The sequence below is a fragment of the Phoenix dactylifera genome, unplaced genomic scaffold (assembly GCF_009389715.1).
Source record: "Phoenix dactylifera cultivar Barhee BC4 unplaced genomic scaffold, palm_55x_up_171113_PBpolish2nd_filt_p 000832F, whole genome shotgun sequence".
NCBI classification, from domain to species: domain Eukaryota; kingdom Viridiplantae; phylum Streptophyta; class Magnoliopsida; order Arecales; family Arecaceae; genus Phoenix; species Phoenix dactylifera.
In genome coordinates this window covers 68680-78746 of record NW_024068198.1, presented here as the reverse complement: position 1 = coordinate 78746, position 10067 = coordinate 68680, and the positions used below count along the sequence as shown (strand labels likewise).

General features: G+C 37.4%; 1 protein-coding gene across 4 annotated transcripts; it reads left to right on the top strand.

Annotated features, from left to right (window-relative positions):
- The first annotated feature begins 1904 nt into the window (after positions 1 to 1904).
- On the top strand, positions 1905 to 8452 carry LOC120107347 (probable methyltransferase PMT2). 4 transcript variants are annotated; one of them, XM_039120588.1, is made up of 7 exons: positions 1905 to 2075; positions 2939 to 3624; positions 3824 to 4034; positions 4159 to 4453; positions 5889 to 6278; positions 7576 to 7653; positions 7838 to 8452. In XM_039120588.1, exons 2-7 carry the CDS (start codon positions 2983 to 2985, stop codon positions 8070 to 8072), a joined length of 1851 nt encoding a protein of 616 aa, XP_038976516.1. In that variant the 5' UTR covers positions 1905 to 2075; positions 2939 to 2982; the 3' UTR covers positions 8073 to 8452. The 4 variants fall into 4 exon arrangements, with proteins under 4 accessions (XP_038976516.1, XP_038976514.1, XP_038976515.1 ...); XM_039120586.1 differs by having other exon boundaries at positions 1906 to 2075; positions 2977 to 3624; XM_039120587.1 differs by lacking the exon at positions 1905 to 2075 and having other exon boundaries at positions 2931 to 3624.
- The last annotated feature ends 1615 nt before the right edge of the window (positions 8453 to 10067 follow it).

The following is a 10067-nucleotide window of genomic DNA, read 5'->3' as shown; positions in this document are numbered from 1 at the left end:
AAATTAGATGAAACCAAGGCCTACAATATACTCAAATCTTGATACACTACACAATTCTTAAAAATATGCAGTGTTATTCACTTCATAAAATCAAACATTATGGGCACATTTGACATTGTTGTTGCTTTTGTATTTTATTTTTTCATGAGTTAGTGAAATATGACATGGAGATTGATGTTGAAATTGCATTTGCACAAAATTTATGCTATTCATTGTTTTTACTTTCTTTCATGTTTGAAAGTCAAAGTTTTTGCTTCCAACTCTCAAAATTTTTAAGAATAATGAAAAACAAAAGTTAGCCTCATTCACTCTTCTTCTTAAGTTTTTCACAAAAAAAGAAAAAAGAAGAAGCAAGGGCAACACTGATCGGGTCTTATGTCCAAAGCAAATTTTATTTTCATAGTTTGTACTTTAAAACAAAAGTTGAAAAAGAAAAAAAAATTGCATATATTTGGATCACTTAATTGTGGTATTTTACAATACTAGCCAAGTGAAAAAGTATTTTTTATTGAGCAAAACTTTATAATAAATCATTTGAACAAAAATCACCTAACATATAACCAAAGCTGTAAATGGGTTGAGTCTGCCTATGAACCAACCTCATCCTAAACCAATTACATCCAACCCGATTTGTATTTGAAGATCTATAGGTTGGATCGAGTTGACAATTTTAACATTACCTAAATTATACATTAGGTATGGATTTTATATTTTTCAACCCATCTCGACCCAACCTATATATCGTTCAAGTCTAATTTGGATTAACAAAGATGCACTGGACCTAAAGCGAGCATGATCCAACCCAAGCCAAAAATGAGGATTATATAAATCCTTTTCTCCTTCATTTAAAATATATTTTTAATTCATCGAATGAACTCTCATTGAGACTAATTCTTCTTTTCCATCTCAACTATCACATCTCCTCTTATCTATTTTCACTCATTTTATAATTAAAAAACATTCATGTCTCATTGTTTGTTTTGGAGAATTCTTATTTATAATACCTTTAAGTACATAAATAAATATAGTTTAAAAGGTAGTTTATAGACTTAAGAACGATCATTATTTGGATAATTTTTCTAAAAAAATTGAATTAAAATTCAATTTAAATTAGCTACTTTCAGCTTTGTTTAACTTTTAAATAATTTTATAATTAATAATTATTATATTTTATCTATGAAAAATAATAGCTAGATGCTCGATTCGAACCGTAAGTTGGATTTGATGCCATTGGGCCACCCGAATGGTCTGTTGGGTCAGAATCATTTTCATGAATCCAACTCGACCTAACTCAGTCAGTTAAGTCAGGTCCAAAATCACGATTTAACTGTAAAATCGGGTGGCATTGGGATCAAGTATGCTCCGATTCCGGCCCATTTGGAGCCACATCGAATTATCGATTTTCGGATGACGGTTGAGATTTTTCCTCTTTCCGTTGCCGCCAAACCGCACCCGCCCCATCTCCCAGCATCATCGCATCATCCAGCCCCAAAATTATACCCTTGGCCATGGTCCCCTAATCAACCGAGGAAGCGGATAACTGATTATTATATCTTGATCCAATAAACCAACGACACGCTTCCAAATCCATAACCCGGCAACCTACACGACGTGCGCGTGCCACCTAATTTGTGGCAAAGCACCGTCTTTCCTGTTCCACATCCTCTTCACGATCAACCCCTTTTTCTCCACCGGAGTCCACAATTTGACCACCAATTGAACGAGATCAGAACACCTTGCAATCACGAGCCCTCCGTACCTCATCGGACGGTTGATGGAGAACTTTACCTTTGATTCATCGCTTTGTTAAATGAGATTTTATTCGCTGTTCCCGATTTGGCCGTACATAGATCGCCGTAGCGAGACGCGTTGCTTAAAGAAAGAGAAGAATTCGGCAATTGAGAATCCGATAAAAGGGCCCGACTCCTTTCCCAATCGCCACAGTCCCTTTCTCCCTCGCTTAGATCCAGGGCTTGTTGCTACTGTTGGAGTAGAAGAAGAGGTCTCGACGGAGCTCGCGGGATCTGAGATCCGCTCTGCTAATCTTTTCCACATTTACTTCCACAATTTTTAAGGTTCCAATACTCCAACTTTGTTTAAATCTCTGTGTTCTCTCTTTTCTTCCTCAATTTTTCTCATATTTTTTCAGCTAAATCGGGTTATTTTCTTGGAATAGTTGCTTCTAGCAGTTTTCTCCCTCTATTTGGTTTGAACCGATCGGTTATGTATCAATTTGTTAGACGTTAGGACCTTGGGGAAATCAGATATTTATTTATTTTTCGCCTAACTATATGTTTTTTCTGCTATTCTGATGTGGACGACTGGATTTGTCGCGTGCACCCTTGTGAAGTACTTGGATTTGACCTGGAAATTGGTAAGAGCCTCTTAAAGACACTGTTTTTTACGGTGGATCTGGGGCTTTCGCCATGGAGGTTGTGGTTCGCAGGTTAATGTAAGCTTGCTTTTGGTGGGAACTGTAAGGGAAAGTGGTTTGATCTTCTGTTTTACACTAATAATAAATTGGAAGTTTAATTCGTTAGGTATGACCTTGCATGGCCCTGCCACTGTAAAACTGACTATGAAGGTAAACAATAAAACAAAGGGGGGACTTTGCAGCAAATTTATCATTTCCAGGTTTCAATATCCTGGCTTATCAGTAGACATAATTGAAGTAAATAATTTGGTGACTTATCGGTTGGAAATTAACCTGTAAATAGGCCAGATTCCATTTGTTTCTCGTTGTTTTTGTAGTACATCTGTTTCGACTATATATTGTTTTTTGAATTTGTGTTTTGCAAATGAGGTGCATGTACAGTTGTAAGAAATAATCTTTTGGTTACTTGTGTCATTTCTTTTTATTTGGTACTTACAATGTAAGTTTTGCTAGGGAAAAAAATCAGTATAAAGTTTTTTTCTCCCAACCTGTTTAATATTGAAGCTGCAGTATACTAAAGCAATTGTTGATATGTTATCAAGTGCATCATGGCTATGAAAGGGAATGCAGCAGATAATAGAACCCGGAGCTCGATATCTATATTTATTGTAATTGGCATGTGTGGCTTCTTCTATGTTCTCGGAGCATGGCAAAGGAGTGGTTTTGGAAAGGGGGACAGCATAGCTGTTGAGATCACTAAGCAAACAGATTGCACCGTCTTGCCCAATCTTAGTTACGATACTCATCATGATCGAGCAAGCAATCTTGAAGAACTTGGTTCAAAAGCTGAGAATTTTGAGCCATGTGATGATCGCTACATTGATTACACTCCCTGCCAAGATCAAAAACGGGCTATGACCTTTCCAAGAGCAAACATGAAATACCGAGAGAGACATTGTCCGCCGGAAGAAGAAAAGTTGCACTGCCTTATACCAGCACCCAAAGGATATGTTGCGCCGTTCCCATGGCCAAAAAGCCGTGACTATGTCCCCTATGCAAATGTCCCCTATAAGAGTTTGACAGTTGAGAAGGCTATTCAGAACTGGGTTCAATATGAGGGCAATGTGTTCAGATTCCCTGGTGGAGGAACACAGTTTCCTCAAGGCGCAGATGCATATATCGGCCAACTTGCTTCTGTTATCCCGATTGCTAATGGGACAGTCAGAACTGCTCTGGATACTGGCTGCGGGGTATGCCAAATTTCTCTCTAATTCCTACAATACATATTGTACCATCACACATGCTCCTCAAACATCTCCAACATCGTTTTTTCAGTTAACAGGCATCAATTTATGTCTGGTATGGTTGTACATTTTTAGGAGATGTTGGATTGTCCTCAGATGTTGATCACTTTATTTGCAACTTACCGCTGTTGTGGAATTATTTCAGGTTGCAAGCTGGGGAGCTTACCTGTTCAAAAGGAATGTGCTGGCCATGTCATTTGCACCAAGGGACTCACATGAAGCACAGGTTCAGTTTGCTCTGGAAAGAGGTGTGCCTGCGGTTATTGGTGTCCTTGGGACTATAAGGCTCCCATATCCATCTAGAGCCTTTGATATGGCCCATTGTTCAAGGTGCTTGATTCCATGGGGATCAAATGGTAAGGTTCAATAATGAAGCTGCTCTTTGTTTTGTTCATTGACCTGGCAGTCCTGGCTTTCATTGCCAGTTCTTAGACTCTGGCAAATCTTTCTCATGATATTCCTTTGATTCTTTCTTTGCAGATGGAATGTACATGATGGAGGTGGATCGGGTTCTTAGGCCTGGTGGGTACTGGGTGCTTTCAGGCCCTCCAATCAATTGGAAGATGAATTATAGGGCATGGCAACGTACAAAGGAGGATCTTGAGGAGGAACAAAGAAAGATCGAAGAAATTGCTGAACTTCTTTGTTGGGAAAAGGTCTCTGAGGAGGGTGAAATTGCTGTCTGGAGGAAGAGAATAAATACTGATTCTTGTCCTGTGAGGCAAGATGAACCCCGTGTTAAAATTTGTGAATCAACAAATGCAGATGATGTCTGGTATTATTCTATACTTACATTTGCTTATCTAAAATTTCCGAAAATAAAGGCATGATTCATGACATGTTCACAGTTATTAGGACACATATAATGAGCATCAGAAGTTAAATATTCTTCTATGTAGCTGTCTCGGCACTATATTAAAATTTGATGGGAAAATCAGGGTGCAAAGTCCAGACAAAATAAATTTGTCAGTCTCGCTCTCTCTTTCTCTCTTAAAGTCTTGTCAGCAACTGTAACTATCTGATTCACCCATTCTACCCAATCTAGTCTATTGTGACAGGATGCCTCTCTTTCATCTTTTGCATGCGTATATTTTCACATACAATTAAAGGCTTAGTAGTCTAAGAGAAAGCACATACACTCACTGTGCTCACTCCTACTGAAGCTCCTGCAAGGTCCATGTTGTCAAGTTGCTTGTCTGTCTTGACAACAAGATATGTTGTATGCCACTAAACTATTTGCATGCCTATATGGAGCCTCAGTTATGAACATGACATGTCATTTTTTATTGTTCAAAACCACACTGGGACATATGTGGTATTATGTTAAGCTCATTTTATGCTCATACTTGTATTTTTGTATGCAGGCACGTCTGCTCACTATATATAGCCATGCCCTCGAATCAGTCATTGATATCCATATTTCAATATCTTAAACAGTATCTGACATGAATGTTCGTATGGGTATCCCCTTAATGCATGCAGCAATCAGTGTATCATACAAGGAGATATGCTTATATATTAATATATTAGTAAAGTACTGTGGCATATGAACTAAGTTTTGGCATTTAAAACACTTAACCTTACAGAGCTAAGGTGGCGGAAATTTGCTGGTCCTATTCACTGCTCTTAACTAGGGCATCAGCTTGACTACTGGCTGCTCTAAGTGTGTGGATAGAATTAATTGTGACAATAGTAGTCCGATCTGCTACTTAATCAGAAAGGTCACTAACTCCAAGGCCAATATCTATGATACCACCTTATGACATTTGCCAGTTCCTAGTGTAATCTATCTGTGCAACTTCCCTTATCCTTAGACTAGTTCACAGTGACACTGGTCGACACTTCCTCTCCCCCTCTTTATTGAGTTTGAATTTCAGGATTAAAACAAAGAACACAGTTTCTTTGTAGCACCAGCAGTGCAGCATCAGATTATCAGAACCTTCTGATCAGTTTTTATCTATATATGCATCTATATGAACTTGATAGACCAAATATTGCATTCTAATCTCTATATAATCAAATGTTTCGTGATATTATTCTGGTACTAAAATAATCAAACGCCAATTTACATATCCTGATGATGGTATCTAACTTTTTATGGTGATTTTGGCACAATTACATTCAAATGCCTGCACGTCTTTCTCATCTATTATAGTTTTCATTTCTAATTTATTTTCTGATTATCCTTTACCCTGTCTTGGTGACACTAGGTACAAGAAGATGGAGGCATGCGTAACCCCTTTTCCTGAGGTTAACAGTCCTGAAGAGGTTGCCGGAGGAGAACTGAAGACATTTCCAGACAGGCTAAATGCTGTTCCCCCTAGAATAACTAGTGGTTCAGTTCCTGGATTCTCAGTCCAGAAATATCAGGAAGACGACAAATTGTGGAAGAAACATGTTAAATCTTATAAAAAGATCAATAGGTATCTTGACACAGGACGATATCGCAATATAATGGACATGAATGCAGGTTTGGGCAGTTTTGCTGCAGCAATTGAATCTCCAAAATTATGGGTGATGAACGTAGTGCCTACTATAGCTGAGAAATCTACTTTGGGTGTCGTGTATGAACGGGGCTTGATTGGCATATATCATGACTGGTATGGGTTTTTTCTTTTTATATTTTGAGATTTAGTTCAATCTCTTACTGTTGACAAAGTTTGTTGGGTCCTCCTTTACCAGTAAGTCTTTATTTCATTATACGTTTATCACATAATAATATCTGATCCATGAAATGGTGCAAAATGTTTGTACCAGTGAACTTGTTTGTATAGCCTAATTATCATCTTTAACATTTTGCTATAACATTCTTAAGTGAGTCAAGTATTCTACATATCTACTTATTCGTTTTCTGGATGTTTGAATTATAGTGATCCCTTAGCTAGCATTTATTTTGGGATAGCTGTCACGATAAGTCTGGATATTTTTTTTACTTGCTCATGATTGGGCAGGTGTTTTAATCTGATACATGGTTACACCTGATATAAAATGGAAAATGAATCACTGGAGTTACTTTTAGATTAGTGTAATTTGAGCGGACAGGAGGTTCAAAAGCATTTCTTAATAATGCTTCTTTCACTGATTTTAGATTATATCTCAGAAGAGATTTCTCCTGTATATAATTGGATCATTAAGGTTTTTACCTAGTTTTTTTTAATTATGGAGATTTCTTATTATTGCAATGTGATGATATGGATGCTGGACAAGCCTTCGTTTGATGCTGTCTGCTATGTTTCATTCCACTGGCTAGGACATGGTCTTGGCTGTATAAGAGAGTTTGGTCATTCATTGGCTGTGATTGCCACCATTACGCTGTTTGTATTACATTTCTGTGTTCTAGGGTATCTGAATTTACCACTTGTCTAATTTGGATTCTAAGAAAACTCTGATTTGGTCAACTATTCATCAAGAGTGGGACTTCTCTTCGTACTTCTTGTCACATATATCTCATGGAAACCTATGAAGTCTGTGGCAATTTCAGAACAATTTACTTTTGAAGCTTTATTGTCTCTCTTGTCAAGATATCAGATTTGCTTTTACCGGGCATGATGTGAAATTGTGAAATGTATCTTTGGAAGCTTTCATGTTTCACAATTTGTTGATATGTAATGTTGTTTCATCATGCGTAGCCATAAGATATGAATAATATGTAGTATTGAAGATCTTTTCCTCACTCGACTTCTTCTTGGTCTCTTTTTGTTTCTTGGTGTGCATTTTAAATAGAAATTGGGTTGTAGTACCACTGTTTTTCCTCAAAAATAAAAATCTACTTGTTTTTTGTGGTTTAAATATCATGGGTGAGATTACATTTGTATGTCTTTTTTAAATAATTCCACATCATTTTTATGTGCCATCTTCCATCATTGTTTAACATGCTTTTTTTTTGACATGGTTCAGGTGTGAAGCTTTCTCCACTTATCCAAGGACATATGACCTTATTCATGCCAATGGTGTTTTCAGTTTGTACCAGGACAGGTAAGCTACTGCAATGTTAAAGGCTCCTATACCATATTTGACATGATATGTTCTATGGCAGCAATAGATATTAAGACATGAACTTAGAAAACATTTCATGAGATGGGATTGAAGATTTTGAAGAATTTCTGAACTAACTATCTTATTTACCATAAATTCTAATATGCTTATGAAATTGAAGCAGGTGCAAAATGGAGGACATCCTTTTAGAGATGGACCGTATCTTAAGGCCAGAAGGTGCAGTAATATTCCGTGACCAAGTTGGTGTCCTGACAAAGGTGAAGCAGATGGTTAGTGGCATGAGATGGAATACTAAGATGGCAGATCATGAGGATGGCCCTCTTGTGCCTGAAAAAATATTGGTTGCTGTGAAACAGTATTGGGTTAGTGGCGACAACAACCAAACAGCTGTTGCATGAAAAAGGATACCATTTTGATGAACCGAGTCACCATCTGCACATGGTAGTGAATTTCTGGAACCAGTTGGACAGGATTGACCAGTTAGGCTTTGCCCACTTTTGATAGGGAAAGCTCAAAAGCATTCACTAATTGAAATTCAAGCTCGTTTTGGTTGTTGGATGGTCGTAGTATTTATTTTTCTTGCGTGATTTTGCTTCATAATCCCTTGTATTATCTTAATTTAACCTTTCCTGCCAATGTTCCTGAAAGATTATAGGCATTGAATTTTGGGATTGTAAATCAAGGCCTGCTAAAGATGTAATCTAAATTTACAAGAGATGAATGTTTGAAATCCCAACCTCCAGTTGAATGAATATTGGCATATCACTTGGTGCAGACACTTCCATCAGCAGTACTTACCATTCTAATAATGAGCTTTTTACCAGTGATTATGATTTTTTTTTCAAATTTTTTAAAAAAGAGGTATTCAATGCACAAATTCCTCGCAAAACAATGCCCTTTGGGAGCTTGTATGTTTTAACAGATCTTGAAAGAGTAGATGCCCTATAAGCCAATCATTTGATGGGTTTCTCTTTGTAATCCTCCAAATCATGTACTTTGACACTCGATATATATCAATAAAGGCATTGTGTTTCATCATTTGCTGCTTATCTATTTTATTATTGGATGATGAACCCCATAAATTAGGATATTGGTTTTAGGGTTATGATGAGATCATACCAGTGAGACCTAAAATCCTAAAATCCTAATTTAGAATATTCCCAGTCAAATTGGTCTATTGAGTCGGGGATCAATATTACCGGAAAGACTGGCACATCTTATGTATGCTCAATGTAGAGGGTGATTGATCTCACAATCACTTGTGTGAGACACTAATACAAAGATGTGGGTGCTCATTAGAGGAATGAGTTCACTGAAATGACCAGCCATGAGAACATCTTATGGATTCTTACTTAATTATCAAAAGATGGTTCTCATAGTGGGAGTTGTGCAAGTGATCCTTAGACCTGAGATCACCATGGTACCTTGTGCACTTGAAGCTATGTTTTGGTTTACCCTCATTCACGACATTGCGTTGTGTACGGGGTATTCTGGATATGGTGGATTTTGTACGAAGGTTGTGAGTAGGTCAACAAGGAATCAGTCACTTCTAGTAAGAGAAGGTAACATCCTACTTACTCTAATCTTATGATGATTCAAGAAGCCTTTGATCAAAGCAAAATGAATATTAGAAAGAGTTTCTAATGTTTCATTGTTTGAATTATCATATAAAAGATTGAGAGAGACATGAATAAGTGATTGAGTTTGATATTGATCCATACTCGAGCACTTATTCAGGATGTAGTATGACTGAGGGATTGAATTGCACAGTAACTTTCCACTGAAGGGTATGTTTGGATTTGTCCAATACATTCCTCATCTTCCGGGTAAACATGATACGTTGCTAGACGTCAATCATGTCTTGTGGGTTGATCGGATCAAAGAGTTTGATTAGATCAAAGCATCAGAAAGGTTCTGATTGCTAAGTCAGGTTTAGCACTAAATTGAACCTAAATTGGATTAGAGGTATTCTAATCAGGTTAGGTCAACTTGCACCTGCACCTACTGCTGGCTAAGATAAGGAACCCAATGGGTCACACACAAGGGAATTGATTAAGGGTCTAATTGGATTAGATCATGTTTGCAAGATGAACATGCTAGCACGTGTTGCAAACCCTAGCTCCTGATTCGAATTAAATTCGAATATGATTCTTAGATTAGGTTGATCTAATATGATTAGATCATGACCTAATATGGGTTAGCCAAGAGTTGAAACCCATTTGGCTTTAATTAGACCTGATTTGATTAGGTTTAATGTTTTCTTTAAGTTGGTTAAACCCAATTGGATTGGGTTTGATAGGGCCTTCACTTCTGGACCATTGGATCGCTTCCTGGATGAAGGATCTGGTCCACTGGTTGGCGCCTTCATCTGGACCATTGGATGGCTTCCTGGA

What these genes read in the sequence shown, in the direction of transcription:
- LOC120107347 (XM_039120588.1), top strand. Translation starts at nt 2,983, where the DNA reads ATGGCTATGAAAGGGAATGCAGCAGATAATAGAACCCGGAGCTCGATA. An exon ending in ATTGGCATATATCATGACTG is followed by an intron (nt 6,279 to 7,575) that starts GTATGGGTTTTT and finishes GACATGGTTCAG; the next exon opens with GTGTGAAGCTTTCTCCACTT. An exon ending in TTCAGTTTGTACCAGGACAG is followed by an intron (nt 7,654 to 7,837) that starts GTAAGCTACTGC and finishes AAATTGAAGCAG; the next exon opens with GTGCAAAATGGAGGACATCC.